This window comes from Cajanus cajan, chromosome 7 (assembly GCF_000230855.2).
Source record: "Cajanus cajan strain Asha chromosome 7, NIPB_CcT2T_4, whole genome shotgun sequence".
NCBI classification, from domain to species: Eukaryota; Viridiplantae; Streptophyta; class Magnoliopsida; order Fabales; family Fabaceae; genus Cajanus; species Cajanus cajan.
This window is the reverse complement of record NC_138523.1, coordinates 39,688,137-39,715,156: the sequence shown is the minus strand read 5'-3', so window position 1 is coordinate 39,715,156 and position 27,020 is coordinate 39,688,137. Positions and strand designations below refer to the sequence as shown.

Genomic DNA, 27,020 nt, shown 5'->3' with positions numbered 1-27,020 from the left:
AACCATTTAATTAAAATTAATATCTAATTAATTTTAAGTCGGTGACAATTAATATATTAAGAGAGAATTTATTTAATTAAAATTAATGACTAGACTTTTTGAGTGATAGAGTAATATAAAAAATAGACATTATAAAAAAAAATTAAAATATCAACAATAAACAATTTTTTTTTTGTTTTTATCATGAGGGCCTAAAGCAAGAGCTTCGACTTTATGTTTGAGTCAACCTTAAATATACGTGTATAAATTGTAAAAGCATGTATATGCATATTTATGTACAAATCCTAAATTGTAAAAAAGGTAATAATAAGAAAAATCTCTCTTGTGATCGGATATTACATAAATAGGGATGATAATATCAAGAGTACTTTTATAGTACTGAGTCTAATATTTACATTTCAGAAAAATATTTGTACTTGACTTTATATTTACAAAAGTACCAACATTAATTCTCATATTTATAAAAATTTGGTAATTATATATATGTACCCGTAATTCATGCATGCACTACTTGCATTTTACTTAAGTGCATGGCCACCAAAAAAAAATTGAGATCTTCGCAAAATTTATATATAAATTTGAATGTAAAATGCTTTCACAAATTTTATTTTACTTTTTATCAGCCAAAAAAATATTTATCAAAGTTTATAATTAAATTTTCATAAAATTCCACTATCCATTATTATTTAAAGGCAAATTTATTTAATTTATCATTTAGCATAGTTAATTTCAATTAAAATTTGAATAAATTTAATTTTATAATTATGTTCATGGATAACAATAATTACATGTATTGTAAAAAAAAAAATAGAAATGCGTCTCTTTGAAAAAGAATATATTTTTTTATATCATTAATACTGCCAATGAAATATGAATTATGTTTATAATTTAATTCATGTATAATGTTTGTGGGAAACTTTTTTACACTAATATATAATAAAATTTGATTATTTTATCACATTATTGAAACCGTGAAGATGTTTGGAGACCTTTTAGTTTATTTATGTTGTTATATATTGTTATTAGTAATTTTTTCTTATTTGTAATTTGTTTGTTAGGTTAGAACTTCAATTACAAGAGAATTATGAATGTTGTTGGTAACCCTGGTTGTAGGGAAGTATCATGGAAGCTAACAAACGCAGTGTGAATTTCTTATATATAAATGAATTACAACTTTTTATATTCATTATAATTTTAATTGATATAAAATGTATTTCTCTCAACCTTCTTTCAATATTGGCAAATCCAAACCCCATTCTTATCCTACAAGTTCCACTACTAGAAGGATTGTATTCTAAGTCGGTTATTTTGCCATATCTACATCGGTTTTAAAACCGACTTAGATAAGACCGTCGTAGATAAATGAACATATTTACGTCGGTTACGTAAAAACTGACTTAGATGTATTTATACATCTAAGTCGGTTTTAAAAATTGACTTAGATGTATTTATACACAAAACTGTCTTAGATGTGCACATACATCTAAGTCGATTTTTATCAAAACTGACTTAGATGTATATATGCACATCTAAGATGGTTTTTATTCAAAACCGACTTAGATGTATATGTGCACATCTAAGACGGTTTTTATTCAAAACCGACTTAGATGTGTATATATATACATCTAAGTCAGTTTTTGCGTAGAACTGCTGTAGATTGTATTTTTTTTTAACCAGGTTAATTTTTAAAATAAAACAGATTTAATTATAAATAACCTGCAAAAACTGATTCAATTATCCAATGTAAGAGAAACCAACAGAGACCAATTTGGGATCGTTATCATTATATATAATACTAAAGAAACAATATACTTGGAAACCAAGAGAGGCTAATCTAGTATCCATAAAGAAGAGTTTTTCTCTTACAAGAAGAAGAGAAGATCAAAAAAATTAGGTCACACTACATTAGACATGCACTGGGGAGCCTAATACTGAAACCACATTCACCTATTTCTAAATTTTACATGTAATACTAGACCTTTCAACATGATCTATTTCTAAATTTTTCTAAAAACAAATTTCCCCAATGAATCTGAATGTCTTCCAATTTGGTTTCTCCCAATGGTGTAGCATCTTCAAAAAGTTGCAACATATATACATCATATATTAGTTACATCATAAAAAGCATTAAAAGAAATTAACAATATTTTTAAATGTACCTCACTTCAATCATTTGTTACTCCCGCTTCAATTATTTCTAACATCCAATTCATGACATAGTAAAAATTACAATGTCTCCTTGATCGGAATGTAAAAATTATCATTTGTGTTCTAAAGTCATGACAAATTGACAATGGCATTGAAGTCAAAAAAACAATCTTGGTTTTATTGATGGTCCCTTCTAAAACCCGAGTTCACGAGTGTGACATTTACAACATGAGACTTCTGTAGCACTCTAGACCTATGTAGAGTATCACTCAAAAGCATTTTCTATCTCCAATGGAAAATGCTTTTGATGTGTTGGAAAGATTTGAAAGAACGATATTATCAAGGTGATGTTTTCCGTATTTCTAAATTACATGAAGAAATATATATATATATATATATATATATATATATATACGAGAGATCCGTTTATTCTAGGAGTAAATCTACCTAAATTTACTATATTCAATAATGTTTTATATCAAATTTCAACGATTTAACAGTTTAATTTAAAGTTCTTAATGCATAGATCAAGTCTGCAAATTTTTAGAAAATTTGAAAATTGTTTGATATTTCATTTCATTAATTCAAATTGATGGATAATCATAAAATTATTTTATACATTGATTTAATTTAATGAAACGAAGTATCAAATGATTTTCAAATTTTTTAAAAGTTTACAAATTTGATCTATGTATTAAAAACTTTAAATCCAACAGTTGAATCATTGAAATTTGATGTAGAACATGAGTTATTGAACAGAGTAAGTATAAGTGAATTTACTCTTAGGGTAAACGGATCCTTCCTCATTATATATATATATATATATATATATATATATATATATATATATATATATATATATATTCTTATTACATATTTTACTCGTTTGAAGAGTTTGTGTGAGGAACTTAACAAGTTTAGGCCTATTCCTTTGTGCACTTGTCAAAACCCATGTGGATGTCATTTGATTCCTACAATTAGAGAGTATCATGACAATGATCATGTTATTAGATCAATACTTTGTTGTTCGTTCTCAAATTAGGCTTATGCAACCCTTGTCAAACATCAACAAGGTTTTTTTATCTATTAATTCAATAAAAGAGACAGTTGTGTGTACAGATGTCAAAAAAATTCACACCCGTGATTATTTGCAGATAAAATTTGTTACAAGTAGAAAATGAATATTGCAAATGAGTACTCGCAAATAATAAATACAAATACTTTCTATACTTGCATGTTAACAGGATAGGTACGGGTGTCTTAGTACTTGTACGTATGGGTACCCGCTAATACTCAATTACATAATTACATATTAAATTTTTTAAAATTTATAGGAATAATGTAATTTAACAATTAAATTTAGTTTTTAAATTAAGAATCTTGATTAATAAAATTATGTATAATATTTGAATAATTCAACTCTTGACCTTTAAACTATTGTTTTTTTAAAAAAAATTATAATAAATAGAAATTGTTATTAAAATATTTTTGAAATTTTATTATACTTTAAGTAAATATTCACGAATATTTGCAGGTACCCACTAATATTAAAATAAAAATATGTGGAAATCCACTTAACAGATACTTATACGGACTCAAACAAGCAAGTTGTCAATGGAGTGTCAAACTCACACAAGTCTTGTTTGATTTGGGATATGTACAATCTAAGGTTGATTACTCTTTATTTGTCAATCTAATCATGATTCTTTCATCGTCATTCTTGTGTATGTCGATGATCTTATTTTAGCGAGGAATGATTTGACAAAAATTGGCAATATAAAGACATTGTTGGATACAAAATTCAACATAAAGGACCTTGGGCAATTGACATTTTTTCTAAGCTTTTAAGTTGGTCGATCAAAGCAAGGAATTAACCTTTACCAAAGAAAATATGCTCTAGATCTCTTGTAAGACACAAGATTTATTGTTGCCAAAGCCATCCCTACTCCTAGAGATTGCAAGGGACATCTTCACAATTTGAGTGGCACTTTACTACAAATCCTAGCCAATATCATATATTAATAGGGAGACTTCTCTATTTCTTACCAATTCAAACCCTTTCCTAAAGATGTTTGGTGACTTAGATTGGGTTACATACTCTAATACTCTTAGAACCATTATTGGCTATTGTTTTTACATTGGATCTTCTTGATCTCATGTTAAAGCAAAAAGTAAACAACTGTCTTCCAATCGTTCTCCGAAGCAGAATATCGAGCACTTACCCATGTAGCTTGTGAGGTTCAATAGATTTTGTATTTACTTCATGATTTACATGTACTTTACTTTGATATCATCTTAAAATAATAGTTTGGAGTCTAACTCAACCTTATAAAACTGCTTATAAATAAAGATTAGTGTCACTTATATACACTATTATAGTTTTATTTCTAGTCAATATATAATTTTCAACATATTTTACTATCGGTTGGATCAACATCGATTTTATAACACATTGATGTTAAAAGTCTTGTTATAAGTGGGACAAAATCCTCCCACCATTGCTTTAAAATGTGATCATGATTATCCTTTAATCTAATAGAAAAAAAAGGGTAAAATATACCTATGAAGATGTGTAATTCTGATTATCCGTCACTAACAATAGAGAAATTTCGTCAACTTATACTTTAATTCCTTTGTGTGATTACAATATGATGAAGCTAGAATGCCATTAATTAATTAGCAATTTGATCTTTAATTGTATTTTCAGGGTTTCATATTAATTTGTTTCCAGCATGTTGGTACGTGCACATGGCAAACATTATCTTTTTTGGCCCCATTGTTCGTGGATGTTATGCTTAATTTAAGTTCTCCGGAATTATTTATATGATCCTGAAAGTTTACATCTTTCAGTAGCTTTTTCATTTATTATTTTAAGATTTATATTTTACACACACTCGTCCCATATATCATCCCATGTTTGCCGGATATATTATTTTAAAATTTTAATGTATCTAAGTGCATTCTTCAAGTTGGCAAGAATTTGGATAAATTAAAACGTCAGAAAATGTATGGGTGTGAACGTAAGAAATGGACAAGCATAAGGGACATTCAATTCCATGTCGCTTATTTCACCAAACCGAGTTCTTTCAACAATAAAAAACACATCCAATCTCATTCCGAAGAAGAACTCTGATATCAGATATAAAATCAAATCAAATCAAATAAAGAACAGGTTTTTATTTCATCTGCAATTAATCCATAGTACTCCCAACTATATATTCACTTGTAGAAGTGTCTGTTATCTTGCACCTGAAGGAGTTCCTCGAGCAACTTATTATCCAAGTACTCCAACTCAAAAGTATCACCACCTTGCATCACAAGGCCATCACCAGAATAAGAAGAGGAAGAAGAAGAAGAAGAAGAAGAAGGAGGAGGAGGAGGCACAGTGAGAGGCATAGGTAACGATGAAGAGTTAGGATTATGAGATTGATACTCATTTGGGAAATTGAGAATGGCTCTATGACCACGAAAATGAAAAGCAGCAGCATCGTAGGCACGTGCAGCTTCCTCGGCAGTGTCAAAGGTACCGAGCCAGACTCGAGTCCCTTTCCTAGTAGGGTCACGAATCTCAGCAGCAAACTTACCCCATGGCCTCCTCCGAATCCCTCTATACCGAACCTCACCATTTGGAACCGATCTTCCTGATCCCTCCATACTCTTTTTTTATCGATTCAAGTTTAGAACAGCAAAAACTAGAATCGAATATTATGTTTGTGTTTGAGTTATGTGTACTCTCTTGTGGGTTATTACTATTGTTATTGGACGGGGACAAGGGATAACGTACATATATATATAGCAGCAATATTTATGTTTGCGTTGCCTTGACCAAAGGGTCGTATTTGACGGTTTGAATTTCAAGTTGAATATATTCTGTAAATGATAATATTAATTTCGGGGGTGTTCAAGTTGACCTTACTCAGAATAATATAATATAGGTGCATCGTGCATGTATGTATATATGTATACATGACGAAGGCTTATTCGCATTTGTCGTGTTGCTGGCCACGCACGTGTGCATCATATATATATATATATATACTTGTTCTTTCTATATATATCAGCTAAATTATATTCACAGCTTATCAACTATATATGTGACAAAAGGCTTATTCAAAGATGACGGATCTATGAATATAGATTAAAAAAAAAAACGTAAGTAAATGAATATTATATATTTTTTTGTATTATAACCTAAAATCCACACCTTAGAAAGTAAGAGTCTCTCTTATCATGTGGATTAAAATTTTTCAATATATTTTGTTTTCTTTTTTGATATGCATATTATACACTATTTCAGCAACTGGTCAGAAAATTTCTCGTAAACACCTTAGATTACTATTTTTTTTTTCTTTCGCTGAGATATACTTCCACTAATAATCAAGATTAGTTTATTTATTAGTGTTAGTATATTTGATTTTCTTAATTATTTGCCTCTTTCAATCTATCACCTTTTATTTTTATATCTAAATTGATTGTAATAATTTTTTAAATTATTAATAGTTGTAAAAACCTTATCTTAATTAAAGTTGTTGATCCTAAATTTAAAACATAATTTCAATAATTAAAAATTTATTAACTATAAAATTTAATTTGATTTTTTACAATAACTTATTTTTGGATAAAATTTAATTTATACGTGAAAAATATTTATATAATATAATATAAATTTAAATAAAGAAAGAAATATGATGAGTGCAAAGATTAAAATACTAATTAATTATAAGTTTCGGTTTCGGTACACTCTTTAACATTATTATTAATTCCTTATCCGTCGCAATTAAGAAGCCTTATCTATAAAGTCTCTTCTCTTGAAACAAGTTGTCATAATCAGCTTTAATTTACTTTGTTTTGTGACAGTTGCCAAAGTCAGCTGGATGACAAATAGGATGCCTTTAAAGGTAAAACAGTAGAAGTCATTATATTCAAACGAGCAATTAAAGCCATTGTCAGCCAACAGATTTTTCTTTTTTAAGTTGAAAGCCAAAACAAACTTCAGATAACCATTATCTGACTTTTGGGCCGACTTAAAAAAAAGAGTTACAAAAGTAATTTTTTAAATAACTATTTACTTAAATGAATTACTTTTGTCACGTTAGCAATAATACAAATGATCCCAGACATTTTTGTTGGAAATGGAAAAGGAAAAAAAATGACATTTTGTGTGTGAACTAATTTAGACAAAAACGGATAGGGTACGGGGGCGTTTTTATATGTGGAGCAAAAGAAACAAAGCATCGGGAGTGGGAGACGTTTTTCATGTAGGGGAGGGTGCTTATTGCAAATTAAAAGAAAAAAAGTGTTAAGGGTAAATAGGTATGGCAACGGGACCGGACGCGGGCGTAAATTTTAACCACCTCGCCCCTGTTCCCGATACCTGCCGGAAGTAAAATCTAGATTTCTATTTCTACCTCTCGTAGGGTTTAGATTTTCCCGTCCGGCCCTCACTCCTATTCCTATTTTTTTCCTTTTAAATAAATATGTATTTTAAAAAAATAAAAAAATAAAAAGTAAAATAATATAAATTTTTATATATAAATATTTTTAATTTTAGTTTATATATATATATATAATTTTTCATTATATTATTAAGCGGCGCGAGAACGGAGGCGGGAGCAGGTATGGGAAAAACTCAAACCCGATAAACACAGGTTTTCTCTATCCAAATCGGGGCGGGTTCGGGCAGTTACTCACGAGACGGGTTAGATTGTCATGCCTAAGGGTTGAGGTGTTAAAATGGGATCAATTCGATAAATCAACTTGAGTTATTATGGATCTAGGTTAAAAAAAAAATTGTATATTAATTTTGACTAAATTTTAGTTTGGCTCATTTAATCTGTGAGATAAATGGATTTGAGACTAAGTGAATTAGGTTTACCCATTTAACCCATTACAATATATATATATATATATATATATATATATATATATATAATATTTATGTTTATGTAATTATGATTAAAAATTTTGATAAAAAATGACAACTCTTTATTTTATTTATTAAAATTAAGAACATATAATCAATTTTTTATTTTTTTATTTTTTTATTTTAAAATTTTGGTAAATCAATTTACCTAACCCACCAACTTATGATGGATTGAGTTTGATAGAAACTTTTTTAACTCATCAAAAAATGAGTCGGATTAGGTTGACTTGTTTAAATCATCAACATATAGTGACTCAATCTATGTAAATTAGGCTAGCCCACTTTGACCTATCTCTCAAGGGAGATGGGCGTTTTTACACTAAACATGTCACTGCCCGACCATAAACGAATGGAATTTTCACCATGCCCAAAATCATGTATGTTTACTTGCGTGCGCCAATTTTATATGAACATTCTATTTAACAAATTTTATTAGTTAATATATTTTTTAATTTTACTTACTTCAACTTTTAGTCATTATAGTTTTAAATAGATTTTTTAATCATTTTAAGTCTCTATAATTAAGACTGGTGTAGGGGAATTTAAGAGGGGTGATCGCTTTAGACCTAAAGTGAGAAAAATCCAAAAATAATTTAAATAAATTTATTATAAAAAAAATTACAATGACAATTCAATTTCAATTTATCAGTGTTAACAAAATTTTAGTTTTCACCAAAAAAATAAACACTTATTCACGCATAATTTTTTTTAGCTACACTTACATAATTAATTATGGGAGAAGGAAACATGAATTAAACATGTTTTTTAGTTCTTACAATATATTCATTTTATTTTTTAGTTACAAATTTTTTAGTTTATTTTTTGTCCTATAAAATATTATTTTTTAATTGTAGTCCTTGATGTTATTTTTAAATCCTTATAAAATGTAAAGTTTTGATAAGATTCCTATATGACTTATTTTATGATTATAGTCATTGATTTTTTCTTATAGATGTTTGTCACATCATTAATATATAGTGTTAGAGAATAAACTATAGAATAAATTTTATAGGGACCAAATTAATTAATATTTTTTTATGAATATTAAAATTATAACATATTACAGTGACAAAATATATTCAAGTAAAAAAAAGTTATATGTTATAAAATATGTCATTGTTAATAAAAATAAGTATTTAATTTTTTTATTAAAAATATTTATGTATCAAAAGAGAGAAGAAAGGCCTTTGTACATTATTTCGCCTTAGGTTAAAAAATTGTCAAGAATGAAGTTTAAGATAGATCTTTAATTTTAATCTATATATTTACATGATTTTATCCTTTTGGTATTTGTTGCTAATTTTTTATAGTTACCTCTTTTGTGTTGATGTGAGAGAGATGTTAATTAAATTTTGTGTGTTTGATGTCAAATTTGTTTTGCTAAAATTACTTTCTTAACACTATCTCTTTTGTACTTTCGCCTGCAATGATCATTGTTGAGACATTTTTTTTTATTCTGAAAAAAATTGAAAACCTCTTTAACACTCTTTTACCCTTAAAGATTTAACAAATAAAATATATATAAATTTTAGAAAATAAAACGTTATAGTAATGCTTTTCAAAAGCTTGTAAAAGAGTTCACTTCATTATTCGATAAAAACATATAAAATGTCATTTGAAAAGAAATAAAAACATCTTTTTAAATCAAATAAGTTTTGACATCAAAACAACTTAATATAAAGTTAACATAAAACATCCATTAATCTTAAAACTCGGTCTCAATGTCACACTATCAAGGCAAAATCTTTCTTTTTTGTTCTTTTTCATTAAACCTATCATCATGTACTTGTTTTATTCCTGCAAATGGTGATCAACCCAAATACAAACATACAAAAACACGAAGTGATAATATATTTCATCCATCACCACTACAAGAAAAATGATGATTTCTGATGAAAATTTCCGACGGAAACAAGTAAATTTTCGACAGATTTTTTTTTCCAACGGATTTAAATTCGTCGAAAAAAGTGGCATCGGAAAAAAAATTCGTCGGAAATAATTTAATCCGACAGAATTTTCCGTCGGAAATTATAATTTTTTTTTTATTTTAATAAATTTATTAATGTAACAACCATAATATTTGGTCTCTCAAGAGTTCTATTTCACTACATTTCACTATTTAGCGTGTTTTATCCTTACTTGCTCAAGGGTTCTATTTCACGACATTTCACTGTTTAGCGTGATTTATTATTACTTGCGCAAATTCTGGGAAACTTCCCAGAAGGTCACCCATCCTTGTACTACTTCAGGTCAGGCACGCTTAACTGTGAAGTTCTAATGAGTAAACTACCAAAATGTATATGTATGTTATCAGTATAACTTGTACAAATTAATTCATTTAAGTCATCCTCAAATATACAATCTCATACTTGTACTATAATAATAATATATAATAATTTTATATTATGAATACTAATAATAATAATATATTTAATTATTCTTTATTTATATGTATTTACTTTTATAATTAACATCTACTTATTTCTATTTAAAATTATAATTTAAATTATTTAATTTTATAATTTATAATGATAATATAATTTATAAAATTATAAATATTTATTTATTACATACTTATAAATCAAATTTTAACATTTTAAATAAATTATTAATTAATTTAATATATTTATTTACCTTAAATCAAACATATAAAATTCAAAAAATGTATTTATCCTTTTTTATTTTCTAATTATCAATCATTAATAAAATACTAACTTAAAATCTTATATAATTATATCATAATATTCTCATATCAAATTTAAAACCAGAGATTAGTTATACAAAAATATTAAGATCATATAGTAAATTGTCAATAAGATTTTAGTTAAATAATTTAAAATTATTAATGTTTCAATTATATTGTTAATTAACAAATAATTTACTCCAATGCTAATTAAATTTTTTATATTAATTATTAGTAAAATTTAATAAATTTTAATTTAACAATTAATTGGATTGATGAAATTCAACACATACCATGAGTTATTGAGCAGAATAACTTTACCAAGAGTTATTTTGTAAGTTATCTTAAATCAAACACATAAAATTCAAAAAATGTATTTATCCTTGTTTTATTTTTTTATTATATCATTAATAAAATACTAACTTAAAATCTTATCATATCAAATTTAAAACCAGTTCTCACATTTTCGACAAATATAAATTTGTCTGAAATATTCCATCAATAATATAGCTTTTCCTACAAAATTTTTCTCATCGAAAATGTAAATTTTCTGACAGATTTAATTTTGTTTTATAAAAGAAATCATCTTCGATTAATATAACATTTTGTATATATGATTTAAGAGTAAAGAATTTTCCATTTAACGGTTGGATTTACAAAATTCACATTTAATATAAAGTTATTGAGCGGTGTAATACTTAGTAAAAGTAAAATTCACACCAGTGTAATTATAACCCCCTCATTTAATTAATATTCACAAATACATCATGTATATGTATTTTAATATTATTTTATTAGAAATTTATCATTTTTTCATATTAGAATATAATATTGAAAATTTAAAAATATTAAAATTTAAAACTTTGTACTATAAAATTAAAATATTACAACTAGAAATTTAGTTTTTTTTAAGGATATAATAATAATAATAATAATAATAATTATTATTATTATTATTATTATTATTATTATTAAGAATATTATAATTTTGTATAAGAAATTTAAAAAATTACAAAAATAGAATAAAACAAAGCACAAAGCTAAAAAAGTAAAAGTAATATATTTTGTTTTACTAAACAAGATTAAAAAAGTAAAGCAAAAGTTGCAAAACAAAACATTTTATGTCATTTATCTATGATGAGATAACGATGACGATGCTTTTCCATAACTAATATAATAATTTAGAGTCGCCACCATAGAGTTTAGAAAAAGTGAGTTTTGAATACGGCAGTGTTTAGTCTGACTAAACTCAAAAAAGAAGGGTGGCAACTAGCAAGTTCCCGGAAAGAATTATTTGATAATTTTATGTGGTTAAGTAGGGAATGTATCATTGTCAAGTAAATCCAGTGGGAATATTTTTAACATTTTGTTGGCTATTCCATTTCATCAATCCTTCTGACTTTGATTTTGCTTGAATATAAAATTCTACACTTTTCTTTTCGGCTTAATTAATTATTTAATTTACTTGCAATGTCATCCAATTAATTTACCTTTGGCTGATGTTGAGATGACGCTTTACTTATGTGCATGCATGTAACAAAAAAATATACTTTTGGTTTACTCTTTACTCTTTGTTATTGTTCAATTGTATACCTGTATTTTATTGACATATTATTTAACATATAATTTAATATCATTAATTTATTAATATAGTAATTAAGTTCTCTTACAACTTATTAATTACTCTTTTATTTTTATCTTTACTTTTATTTGTTCAAATGTCTTTTTTTTTCTTTTTGAATATGTACAAAAATTAAATAATTTTTTCTCAATTAATTATTTTTTAAATAAACATTTCTTTTTATTTTTAAAATATTGATCAAAATACAAATTTTTAAAATTATTTTAATTTTTGCGTTTTGATAAACAACATAAATATATATATTAATATTTAGACTTGGTACTCGTATATATATAGGGTATTGATTTAGATACTTCGTTTTTTAAAACCTTTCTTTTTAAAAAAAAATATTATATTTATTTCCTAATATTATTTTTTACTGTTTTAGATTAAAATATATATTAGACCAAATTATAATTTTGGTCTTTTATCTTATTTTTTTAGATTTATTTTCGTTCTTTATTTATTAAAATATTTATTTTGATTCTTTATTTTTTATATTTGGATCAATTTGATCTTTTAAAACAATAATAATTTAAAATTTAATGATATAATTTTGAATCAACTTTTAACAATAAATTCAACTATATAAAGATTATAACGTTCAATTGACATTTGAATTCATAGTGACTATAAACATACATTGAAAATCATGTGAAAAATACGTCCGCAATGGTAAACGACCTTTTCGTTTTGAAGATGCATGGTGATTCCTTTTCAGCCTTTCTGAAACAACAATGGAATACTCATTATAATTGGAGTCTCCGTATTGATCATACTAAGGGTGCCTTGAAGGAGTGGAATAAGGCCATCTTTTGAAATATCTTTCATGCCAAGCGCCGTCTCCTACGTCGGCTAAATCACTAGTACAAAAGAGGTGTACTACGTCGGATATTTTTAACTTTTTACGTCAGAAAACATACCAACGTAAAAGCGGGAGACGTAAATTTTACGTCGGATCTGCAAAACTGACGTACATTTACATTGGACATCACGACATCCGACGTAAAAAAATAGGAAAAAAAATATAAAAAAAACATAAAAATGTCAGCAGTAGCAATGCGAAGTAGAAAAGTGCTAACGAAACCTTGATTCATACCTGAGGAGTAGCAACAATGTGCAAATGAGTAACAAAGAGTTCATCCATCTGCAAAAGACAAAAACGATTCAGTAACAAAGGAGAGGGAGAGAGCTTAGAGAGAAAAAAATGAAAAGTGATGAAGAGTGAATGCGCGCGGTGTGCCTCACGCTTTCTTATTCAAATTTGCGTCCTTTTTTACGTCGGACCTGGTAGGGTACGACGTAAAAAGTCCAATCTACGTCGGACACAACACACCTCCGATGTAGATTGGACTTTTTACGTCGGATCCTACCAGGTCTGACGTAAAAAAGTTCGCAAAAATTACAAAAATGCCACCGCGTTTTTTTTACGTCGGATTTTCGTATTTCTGACGTAAAAGGGGTGACGTAATATGTTAATTTTCCACTAGTGAATGGCATTGCTCGTGAACTCCTAAAGGGTCCAAACCATTATCTAGAAAGATTACAAGCTGAGTTATGGACTAGCTTGGATCGTATCTTGGTGCGAGAAGAAATATTTTGGCTACAAAAATCTCGTTGTAAATGGCTTATGTTCGGGGATAGGAACACGCACTTTTTTCACGGAACGACTATTATAAGTCGAAGAAGGAATCGTATTGAAAAGTTAATGGATGAGAATGATAACTGGGTTTTACGACATGAAGATTTAGAAGTTATGGTAACAAACTTCTATAAAGCTTTATTCTCTACGACTGTTTCGCCTCCTTTTTGCCTCTCGCATGCTTTTCCATTGTTAGAGCAAGAAGAGTTGCAAGAGATTGGGAAACCCATTAGTGATACAGAGATATTGCTTGCGGTCAAACATATGGGGGGATTGAAAGCACCGGGACCTGATGGCCTTCCAGCAATCTTCTATTAATCCCAATGGGACATTGTTGGACCTGCAGTTTGTCGTCTACTGCATGATATTGAAGATAATCCATCTTTAGTTGCCAATATTAATTCTACCCTAATTACTTTAGTTCTTAAGATGGAAAGTGTAACACATCTAAGACAGATGAGACCTATAGGACTATGTAACGTGTCCTACAAAATCCTAACAAAGGTTTTATCTCATCGTCTTCAACAGGTTATGGATAAGTTAGTTCATCCCAACCAGTGCAACTTCATTCCACATCGGAATAGTAAGGACAATGTTATCATTTTTCAAGAAGTTGTACACTTTATGCGCTACAAATCTAGAAGAAAAGGTTGGATGGCTCTTAAGATTGATCTTGAAAAGGTGTACAATCGTCTAAAGTGGAGCTTTGTAAAAGAGACCCTTCATGACATTTACTTACCCCATAAATTCATTGATATAGTTTGGACTTGCATTTCAACTTCAAATCTTTGCATGCTTTGGAATGTGATAAGCCCTTGAAGATAGCCTTTTGGAAATAAGATTAAAATTATATATTTTGGTATTTCATTTATATACATGTTCTATCCTCTGATCCCTATAAAAAGAAAAATTATTTTCTTTATTAAAGTTACATAGTTAGCGAAGAAATTGTGAAGAATCATATTGTTAAGTGTACTATCCGTACTGCAAGGCCGAGCTCCCAGCTCGGCATCGCAACGCATGACGACCTCAGATACGTGCTACGTGACGTCAGCTCGTCACTTAACCAGATCATAACTGATCTAAGGAGATCTTGGTCTAGATGAGATCTGCCATCCAATCATATCATATCTTATCTAAGGCCCAAGGCCCAGCGCAACCCTAACTCACACTAAGGTACGTGCATTACTTATACGAGACTCATACTCATACAAACCCTAATTTTAGCATCGGAGTCTCTTTTGCAGGTACCACCCCCATCTCGGAACATCAAGCGTACCAGCGAAGGAGGCTCTACGGCAGATTTCCAGTAAGAACATTTGGCGCCCACCGTGGGGCCGATCAAGACAGCTCTTATCGGCCACGCTTATGGTATTCACCAGAAGTCATAGCAGACGCGCAACAAACGACGCAAATCATACAACCACCATGGATAACGACGCGACATTGAGGAGACTAATCGACCAGGTTGAACAGATGCGGCAACAACACGATGCCGATCTGCAAAACATGCGTCCCCAGCACGAATCCGACCTAGCAGCAATGCAGACCGCCAATGAAGCTGACCTAGCGGCACTACGCGCTGAAAACGAGCGGATTCGCACTCAGCTCCCTCGACGCCCCTCCGATCATCCTCTTGAAGCAAGCAACTTCCACGAGGGAGAAGAGCATTCAGTCTCCCAGCCCCGGACTGCGACTAGGGCACCGACTCCACGACCTGCCCCGCATCGGTCTCATGTTCCGACGAACAAGTCGGTCCATGAAGTCAGCAAAGCTCCATCTCATGTCACAGGGGGTCAAGCAACCTTCCGCCGTCATCCCTTTGTGGACGGTACCATGGAGACACCACTCCCTCAAGGGTGGAAGCCTCTCCACCTCGATCGATATGATGGCACAACGGACCCCGATGAGCACAGCGACCTGTATACGACACAGGTGAACCTCTACACTAACAACGATGCTATTTTATGTAGGGTTTTTCCGACCTCGCTTAAGGGGGCCGCACTCAACTAGTACACCCAGCTTCCCGCTGAGTTAATCGAGAGCTTCGGCACTCTGGTCAGGCGGTTCACAGCGCAGTACGCAACGAGCCAACCTCACCACATCACCTCTGCCGCCCTGGCCGGTCTCAGACAAAGCGACGATGAGCCACTCTGGGCATTCATGGAGCGATTTGCCACAATCTCGGTCAAGATCAGAAATCTGAATCCCGAAGTCGCCCTACATGCCATGCTCATGGCACTCAAGCCCGGGCAATTCGTCGACAGCCTATGCCATGAGGCTCCTCGCGACATGGACGAGCTCCACGCCCGTGCTGCGGGATACATTCAGATGGAGGAACACTCTGCATTCCGTGATCAGGTCTGTGGAAAGGGTCCAATGAAGCCGGAACAGGGTCACAAGGACAAGGTCAAAGTCAACAACGACAGCCAGTTCAAGAAATCAGCTAGAACAAACAGAGGGGGGAGATATGACTTCTATACTCCCCTGAACACGCCCAGGGTGCATATCCTGGAGGAGGCCAGTAACAACAATCTGCTCACTCTTCCACTGCCAGGTCACACCCCCAACAACGCCGACAAGTTCAAGCACTGTCGGTACCATAGCAATCACGGTCACACCACTGAAGAGTGCCGCTCACTTCGGGACCGTATCGAAGAACTCATCCAGGCGGGCCACCTCGGCCAATATGTCCAGCAACAACAGGGTCACCGAGGAGGCCATGGTGGACGAGGGCGAGGCAGAGGCCGTGGTTCAAGAGCTCGCACGGACCAACCCTCTGGCTCTCAACAGCAGGCCGGCAAAGCAGTGCAAGCCGAGGTAAGCCAGGAAACAGGGTCAGCTCCCCTACGGGGAGTTATCGATACAATTGCAGGTGGCTTTGCAGGGGGAGGCGCCACCAGCTCGGCCCAGAAAAGACACTTGTGTAATATCAACACTGTCCATTCCGCCACCTCGGCTTCACACCAAAGTTCACCGCCGATCACCTTCACCGACAACGACTATGCCGGCATCAGTCCCAACCAGGATGACCCCATGGTCATAGCCGTGGAGCTGGCAAATTAGGAGGTGCACAAGACACTGATAGACCAGGAAAGCTTGGCAGATGTCCTATATTGGCTGACCTTCCTCAGGTTATAAATCCCCCACTCTCTCATCCAACCTCACACAGAACCCCTAGTCGGTTTTGTAGGAGAGCAAGTTCATACTCAGGGATACGTGGACTTGCTGACCACCTTCAGAATATCTCCGGACACAGGGAGAATCATGGTCCGATACCTCCTTGTGGAGGCCAACACCTCCTACAACATCATCATTAGAGCAGTAGTGTCCACTCCACATCTCACTATGAAGTTCCCGGGGAGTGACGGTAAAATCATCTCCATCAAAGCAAATCAGAAAACAGCTCGGTAGTGCTACGCCGAGAGTCTGAAGATCTCTTCGACCAGCGAACCAGACAAGAAGGGCCCTCCCATCGTGGCTCACATCACCCACGTGGAAATCACCGATCTCGACCCGAGGTCCGATTCACATGACGAGCGGCCCAGCCCCATTGATGAGCTGGATGACCTCCAGATAGGAAAACTTCTCGGGCAGTGCACAAAAATTAGCAAGCAGCTGAGCCCAGAATTGCGGCAGCAGCTCGAGGCGGAGATCCTCCAAAATGTCGACCTATTCGCCTGGTCCAGCGCCGACATGCCAGGTATAGACGCTGACTTCATCTGTCACAGCTTAGCGATACACAAGGAGGCAAGGCCGGTAGCCTAGAGAAAGAGGAAGGTCGGAGGCGAAAGGCGGGAGGCCATCGTCTCCGAAACACAGAAACTGCTGAACGCTGGCTTCATCCGTGAGATCAGATACACCACATGGCTGGCGAATGTGGTCCTGGTGAAGAAGAACTCGGGGAAGTGGCGCATGTGCGTCGACTACACCGACTTGAACAAAGCATGCCCCAAGGACTCATACCCTTTGCTGAGCATTGACAGGTTGGTCGACGGAGCATATGGGCACGCCCTCCTCAGTTTCCTCGATGCCTACTCCGGATACAACCAGATAATGATGTACCCACCTGACGAGGTCCACACGTCCTTCATCACCGACCACGCCAACTATTGCTGTCGGGTAATGCCCTTCGGCCTCAAAAACGCAGGGGCAACCTACCAGCGACTGATGGATAAGGTTTTCCACCAACAGATCGGGAGAAACATGGAGGTCTACGTCGACGAAATGGTAGTCAAGACCACCTCGGCAATAGATCATGCTTCCGACCTCGCCGAGATATTTGCCCAGATTAGGAGGCACAACATGCGCCTCAACCCTGAGAAGTGCGTCTTCGGAGTCCAGGGAGGCAAGTTCCTTGGATTCATGATCACCAGCAAAGGAATTAAGGCCAATCCTGAGAAGTGTAAGGCAATCATCCAGATGCAAAGTCCACAAACGGTGAAAGAGGTCCAACGCCTGGCCGAACGGTTAGTCTCACTGTCCCGTTTCATTCCCAAACTCGCGGAGAAGGCGGGACCAATCTTTACTCTGCTAAAGAAGCCAAAGGACTTCCGGTGGACAGATCAGTGCGAAGAATCTTTCCAAAGCTTCAAAACTTTCCTCACAACTCCACCAATCCTACAGAGGCCGGATCACAACACCGACATCCTCCTCTACTTGGCCGTAGCAGAAAACGCCATCACGCAGTTATCGTACAAGAACACCAAAAGGTACAGACACCTATCTATTTCATCAGTCGAGTCCTCCAAGACGCGGAGAGGAGGTACCAAATGATCGAGAAGCTGGCACTGGCGCTTGTCACCGCAGCTCGGCGGCTCCGACCCTACTTCCAGAGCCACCAGGTGGTAGTCAAAATTGACTATCCCATCAGGCAAATTCTGCGAAAGCCTGAGCTCGCCGGACGCATGATCGCCTGGTCGGTAGAGCTATCCGAGTTCGGCATCCAGTACGAATGTCGCGGGCCCCTGAAGGCCCAATGCCTGGCCGACTTCGTAGCCGAGCTCATGCCGACTACTGCCGAGGAACCCCAGGTATGGACTTTGCATGTCGACGGATCCTCCAACTCTAAAGGTGGTGGTGCGGGCATCATTCTAGAAGGGCCAAACCAAGTCACCTTGGAGCAATCCCTCAAGTTTAGCTTCAAGGTGACCAACAACCAGGCGGAGTATGAGGCACTTCTCGCAGGACTGAGGCTAGCCCGCGACCTCAGAGCCCGAAGAGTGAGTTGCAACAGCGACTCGAAACTCATGGTGGAACAACTCAGTGGAAAATTCCAGGCAAAAGACACTCTTCTGCAGTGGTACTTCCACATCACAACCCACCAGATCTCGTCCTTTGACGAGTTCACCATACAGCATGTGCCTCGAGAACAAAACACCCGAGTTGACCTCCTATCAAAACTCGCCAGCACAAAACGTCCTGGACAGCACCGAACCATCATCTAGGAAACACTGCACTCACCCAGCTTAAACGACAAAGTCGTCAACGTCAGTGACAATGAAGACCTGGGATGGATGACAAGTATCTGAAACTACTTGAAAGACAGGACCCTACCCGAGGGTAAGGACGAAGCTCGGAAGATGAGGATGAGATCGGCTAAGTTCATCATCATCGGGGACGAATTATTCAAACGTGGCATTTCCACTCCACTACTCAAATGCTTGACGGCATCTCAGGCAGCCTACGTCATCAAGGAAATTCATCAGGGGATATGCGGTATGCATTCCGGAGCACGCTCAATGGCGACCAGAGTACTCCGAGTTGGGTACTACTGGCCCACTCTGAAGTGGAATTGCCAAAGCCACATCCAAAAAAGCAAAGAATTCCAGCAGTTCGGCAACGCACACCGGCAACCGCCCGAAGCTCTCCATCGCATGATGTCGGCATGGCCTTTCTCCCAATGGGGAATGGACATCCTCGGGCCATTCCCCCCTGCGAAAGGCCAACTGAAATTCCTCTTGGTGGCAATCGACTACTTCACCAAGTGGATCGAAGCATGTCCACTCACCAAAATCACCACTGAGAACATGCAGAAATTCACCTGGAAGAATATCGTCTGCAGGTTCGGAATCCTTCACGCCCTCATTACCGACAACGGCCGACAGTTCATTGCACAAGAATTCGAGGACTTCCTCCGTGAGCTCGGTATCAAACATCTTCCGACCTCAGTGGAACATCCCCAGACCAATGGCCAAGCCGAAGCAGCCAACAAAGTCATCCTCCGGGAACTCAAGAAGCGGCTGGAGGACGCCAAAGGACAGTGGCCCGATGAACTTTCCAGCATCCTCTGGGCGTATCATTGCACTCCCCAGTCAGCCACACAAGAAACGCCTTACAGGCTAACTTATGGAACCGACGCAATGATCCCAGTGGAAGTCAGAGAGACATCCCACCGACGTCAAATTTTCAATAGCGAGCAGAACGCTCAGGAGTTGGCGGCCGACCTCGACTTGGTTGACGAGCTTAGAGATGAAGCTCAAATCCACGAAGAAGCCTGCAAGCTTCGAGCTTCCCGAAGGTACAACACACGAGTGCGACCTCGCTCTTTCCGAGTGGGTGACTTGGTGTGGCGATTGCTAGGCGAAGCACGGAAAGACACGTCAGATGGGAAGCTTGCACCCACTTGGGGTGGCCCATTCTGAGTTACAGAAGACTTGGAAAACGGAGCTTATAGACTGGAAGAACTCAGCAGAAAACCTATACCGCGAATAAACCCGAGTGAGAGGGTTTTTAACGAGGCACATATTTTCATTAATAAAGTAACTCATTCTCTCTTATCCACATTCTTTTATTTTCATCATTTTACCAAAAAATGCTCCATGCCTAACGCGCTTATCCAAGGTCGAGTTCGAACCTTGGTAAAATATTCTACTATAAATTCAAAGTCGAGTATAAACCTCAAAACGCTAAAATTCGAGGTCGAATTCGAACCTTGATCAAACATGTCCTACGCTAAAATATAAGGTCGAGTACGAACCTTAACACGTTTGTTTTAGGTCGAGTACGAACCTTAACAAAAATCTGAGGTCAAGTTCGAACCCCGGTATGATTAAGGTCAAGTTTGAACCTTCACAAAAATCTAAGGTCGAGTTCGAACCTCGGTTTTGTTATGGTCAAGTTTGAACCTTCACGAAAATCTGAGGTCGAGTTCGAACCCTGGCATCACTAAGGTCAAGTTTGAACCTTCACGAAAATCTAAGGTCGAGTTCGAACCTCGGTTTTATTACAGTCAAGTTTGAACCTTCATGAAAATCTGAGGTCGAGTTCGAACCCTGGCATCACTAAGGTCAAGTTTGAACCTTCACGAAAATCTAAGGTCGAGTTCGAACCTCGGTTTTATTACGATCAAGTTTGAACCTTCAACGAAAATTACTTAGCAAAAATATGAGGTCGAATTCGAACCCCAACGCGAGCTATCACCAAGTATAAGAGCATACAACAGACATCAAACGTATGTCTCAAAACGCGCACAAAGCAAAAACCAAGCGCAAACACATAAAGGCAAAGAAAAGTATGCATATACAAGCAAAGTTCCCAGAGTTCAACACTTGAATTCAAAACAGAAAATTAAAGCAAGGGGAAAATTAAACTAGGCTATTACAAAATTAGACATCCTTGCTGGAGCTATCCTCGACGTCGTCCTCCTTAACGAGCTTCCCAAAGCGGATGACTTTCTCCACATGCATAGCGGAGAAGTCAAAACTTGGCGCGAGGAGCCTGGCCTGACGAGCGGCCTTGAGGAAACCCCTCTTGTGCTCCACCACAACGGAACGCTCAGTCTCCTCAAGCTTCCTCTCCAGCGCCGCCTTCGCCTCTTCCAGCTTCGCAAGGTCCACCCTTAAGGAAGCATTCTCCTCTACTTGGCCACCGAGCAGCACCTCGTCACAAAGGCGCTTCTCAGCCGCTGCCACCAGCTCTGCCTTCTGCGTGGTGACCTCATCCTCCAACAAACGCACCCGAGCCTGGGAAGAGTTCGCCTGCTCACGCAGCTCGCCCACCTGAGCAGCATAGGCCTCGTTAGACCTCAGAGCGATCTCCAAGGACTTTTGGACCCTCACTAGCTCCCTCCGAACAGCCTGGAACTCAGCCTCGCCCTGCAGCTTGGTCTCCCCGAGAGCAGCTGCCAAAGACCGATTCTCCTCCCTCAGAACCTTGGCCTCATCCTTCAGAGGTTGGACCCGACTCTTCATTTTCGCCAAGTCCTCCTGCTGCTTGGACCACTTGTGCTTCCAGTGATCCATAATGGCCACACCCCTCTGCAGGAGAACCTGAGTAGCATCTAAGCCTTCCACAGGCCCGGCCGACTCGATCATAGCTTGATCAACCGCACTCAAGGACCCTTCGGGAAAAATTTTTGACGCAGACACCCCAGCGCTCCACCACGAGTCAATGTCCCCTAAGGCACTCAAATGATCCAACCTCACCACCGCGTTTCCTTTCTGGAAGCGCTGGGCGAGGTATTGGGTCCTGGGAGGCCCCCTCGACGGGCCAGTCGATGGCGCCGACGACACCGGGGTGGGCCTCGGAACTTCAGTGCATGGCCCCTTCCTACGAGCCTCGGCAGAAGCAGAGGCAGATGCTCCCTGCTCCACATCAGAAGCGCCGACCCTGGCAACCCCGATCTCGGAGTCTCCAAGACCTCGGCGGCCCTACTCGCCTGCAAAAAGAACAACAAAAACATTCTTTTAAAGCAAAAGCCAGGCAGAAAACCAAAGCATAAAAAGAAGGCCTTAGGAAACACATCATACCTGGGCAGCTGGGGCGCCTTGCTCAGTAGCCTGAGCCTCCACCTCAGCAGCTATCCCTGCCTGCAATGAGCGACAGCGCCTCAATAAACAAAAACAAAACTAGCATAGAAGGAAAGTCCAAGGAGACAAGACACTTACCTCGGCAGAATGAGCAACTTGCTCAGCAGTCGCCACAACGGCCATTTGGGGAGCCTCCCCAGGCGGAGAGCTCCCAGTGAGATCAACTGCAGCCGCATCTGCAACCTTATAGGTCACCTCCTCCATTCCGCGAGGGGCAAAGGTCCCCCTGACCTCTTTCTCGCCCCTGTTTCTTTTTCGATTAACTTTCAGGGGGGACATCTCCTCCTCCTGAGGCTCGGGAACCTCAAGCTCGGCAAGGTTATACCGATGCTTTAGCTCGCGCCACTTACTCTTGCCCATTATGCCTACAAGCACAAAAAATAAAACACATCGGAAAAAGGAGTTTCCACAAACCCTAATAATCTAAAAGTGAACGAAATACTCACTCTCCAGACCCCTCTCCTTGTACGCCGAATTCGCAAGCGACAGGACGAGCTTGCAATCCAGCGGGCGAGGAAGCGCAACAAGGTTCACAATGGCGGCCGTATCCGAAGCCGTCAATTTCAGTTGGCCCACCCATGAAACCTAGACGGCTTGGGACACCAGTAGAAGGGGAACTTCGGCAATCCGCCGAAGTAAAACACCCCATCCTCCAACGGGTCAACATCGACAAGGGCAACCCGGAAGAATTCTTGCTTATAATTCTTGTATGACTGGGAGTAGAGAGTGAATAAACCCCCATCCCTACTCCCACTCAGAGAAAGAACGCCATAAGGTGGAACACCTATCTTCAGTTGGTAAAAATGAAGGAAGACAGGAAGAGACACCTCTATACCTAGAGCAGAACATAGGGCTTGAAAAGCCCTAAAAAAACCCCAACTGTTTGGGTGCAACTAGCAGGGAGCCGAGTTGATAAAATTCAAAAAATTACACTCAAATTGTGTGAAGGGAAGGCAGACACCTAAATCCCTAAAGAAGCATTGATAAACATAGAAATGGGGAGGGTCAGTAGACTTCCCCATATACACGCCCTCACCGACCTGACAAGGTTCAAGCCGGATCATCTGGGAAACGGAAGGGTCACAAACCCTGTGCGACCTCAAGACCGCATTGACTTCGAGAATGGACCGGAAAACACTTTGAGCTTCCGCCATCTCGCGCCGAACCCAGTCGTACCCAAGAATGCCTGGAACGAGGTCCGTTGGCGGCGCCACCTCTTTCTTTTTCTCGACGGAGGTCGTTCCAGTGGCCGTCGCCTTGCCCCGCGCCTTGCCTTTACCCTTGGCAGGTGCGGAGGAACCAGCACCACTTCCTCCAACCATTAAAGAAACAGAAAGACCCGAAGAAGGTTGGGAAAGGAGAAAAAAGTAAACTGCATATAGGAAGTACCTGGTACTTTTACTCAGAAAACAACCCTAACAATGGCGGGGTTACCGGAAACGATGACAGAAATTGTGAAAATGGAGACGAACGGAAGCAAGAAGGCAAAGAGAGCTATCATACTCGAGAAGCCAGAGCAAGAAAGAGAGTAAAGTGAAAGGGGAAGAGGCGCGAGGGAGAGAAAAGGGTTTCTCCCAAATTCAAAACGGTCACGCCACGTGTCAGCCCAGGGACACGCTTGATGACACATTAATTGAAGAACAATTATGACAAAGACCAATCATCATTACATAACCGTCACTCCCATTAACGCGCCAGTTGCACGTTCTCGGGAGACGATCAGTTACGACACATGGCATCTCAACAAGCACGCGTACGCGAGGGGTCACAGCCACTTGACGAGCTCGGTCTTAACTCCTTGACCCACGGTCTTTGGAGCTCAGGGGTTAGTGTACTATCCGTACTGCAAGACCGAGCTCCCAGCTCGGCATCGCAACGCATGACGACCTCAGATACGCGCTACGTTACGTCAGCTCGTCACTTAACCAGATCATAACTGATCTGAGGAGATCTCGGTCTAGACGAGATCCGCCATCCAATCATATCATATCTTATCTAAGGCCCAAGGCCCAGCGGAACCCTAACTCACACTAAGGTACGTGCATTACTTATACGAGACTCATACTCATACAAACCCTAATTTTAGCATCGGAGTCTCTTTTGCAGGTACCACCCCCATCTCGGAACATCAAGCGTACCAGCGAAGGAGGCTCACCAATCTTACTCGGAGAATCATCCCTGCGGCAGATTTTCAGTAAGAACATTAAGTAAAGGGTTAAACCAAATGGAGAGTCAAAACATTGTTTTTGAATGTTATTTCTACTAGAGAGAGTAGTTGTTAGCTTCTGACTTTCTTGTTTTAGAAATTTAAGGGTAGGGTTCCTTGATGGTTTTGGGTGAAATTAAAGTTTATGAGTCAGGTATGTAAAGAGGGATTTCTTGTGGTATCTTATGACTAGTTTTTGTGGGGGGTGGTTAGACAAAGGAGCATTCTTAGTTGGGTTATCAATTACAATTTCTTAAATGCAAAAGGCTTATCACATGTTACACTAAATCAATAGTGGAAAAATCTTAACAATGACTCGGGATAAAATATAGGTCGATATTTGGTGCAAATCAGCAGCATAAATTATGGTGTTATCTTTTATAAACCCCCCCTCTCTCTCTCTCCCCCTCCCTCTCTCTCTCTCTCACTCTTTCTCTCTCTCTCTCTCTATATCATAAATTCAGTCAAGATATTGAATACTAGTTGAGTTAATGAATCTCCAATTAAATTATATGAACTGATATTTATTAATTATGTTTAATTTTACTCGATGTATTATAGATATATACATTACAACAAAAAGAATTTTTACTGACATTTAATATTATTTTTAGTGGCATGTAATATAAATAGTTATAAAATATTTTACTAGCATTTCTACATTAATCATTATATGCAATATTAATAAAATATTTATTAACAATTATTCTACATGCTAATAAAGATTGTTATAATGATCAGAAAAAATGTATGATTTTTTGTGACTTTTTTTATAGGCATAAAGGATTCCTAACTTGTATATCTTTTATTTATATATTATTTAATTATTTTATCTCTAGCTGATGTGAGATTTAAATTTTTCTTAATATACCCAATTATATCTGGTATTATTGGACATAATGCGTATATCAATGATAAGTTAAAGAGTAACATTTTTTTAGAGTAAATATAAGATAATTATGATATTATCTTATAATAGTAAATTATAAATCTAATTCAATTCTACAAAAATGTCTTGTAAAGTGAGGATTGTACTTCATTTATATACTATTTAATTATTTTATTTCTAGTCAATGTGAAACTTGAATTTTTTTAAAAAAAATTTATTTTTTTGCTAGTCATTTTCAATAACTTCTTATAAATATATTTTTAGTAGCTATTATTTATTAGCTATTAATATTTTTATTAGATAATAGCATAAAAATAATTAATTTATTATTGTTGAATAATTATCATTAAAAATAAATTTTGATATAATAATATTGAAATAGTGTTGTGCATGTATAGTGGATACATTGGCCTTAGCTATTATGAGAACGAATCTTAACTAGGCCGAATCATTTATGTTTTGCAGTTATTTTGATATAATCTTCGTTGCGTGCTACATGATGAACCGGATTTATGTTTTGTAGTTATTTTTATAACCAATTTATTAACAGGATAAGGATGACTAGTACCCTTTATTGTAAAACTACTTAAACATCTCTATTTAAATATATACAAGTCAATAGAAAAATTCGTACTTATTTAATTAGTGTTTATTTATTGTAAAGTCATTTTTACTTGTTATTCATTATAAACATGAGTTTTACACGACTTTATTAGTTTTCTAGCCTTTAAGCTATTTTAAGAAAAATATCAGAATAGTTAAAAAAAACTACAGTTAAAGTATTTTTAAACTATTTATTTTACAAAATATTCATTGACATGTAACAATACCATCTTAATATTGATAAATTTACATGTATTTGTTTAGCATATGCATATACATACATAGGTATGGGGATGGACACAAAACGAATTTTTATCGACAAGAGCGTCTAACAGATGGCTCCTGCCAATTTTTGTGTCGTCCCATCACGACATCAGCTATTACATCTGTTGGAACACAGAATCTTATAGTTTAACATTATATCTTATTTTTTCACCAATAATGTTTAGATCAATAAAAAATTAAAAATATATTTTAATAAATTTATTAATGACA

General features: G+C 36.3%; 1 protein-coding gene across 1 annotated transcript; it reads right to left on the bottom strand.

Moving 5' to 3' along the window:
• Positions 1–5,178: 5,178 nt before the first annotated feature.
• Positions 5,179–5,924, bottom strand: LOC109817069 (ethylene-responsive transcription factor ERF098). The gene has a single exon (XM_020382264.3). It carries the CDS (start codon positions 5,800–5,802, stop codon positions 5,368–5,370), a length of 435 nt encoding a protein of 144 aa, XP_020237853.2. The 5' UTR covers positions 5,803–5,924; the 3' UTR covers positions 5,179–5,367.
• Between the last annotated feature and the right edge of the window lie 21,096 nt (positions 5,925–27,020).

What these genes read in the sequence shown, in the direction of transcription:
- LOC109817069 (XM_020382264.3), bottom strand. Translation starts at nt 5,802, where the DNA reads ATGGAGGGATCAGGAAGATCGGTTCCAAATGGTGAGGTTCGGTATAGA.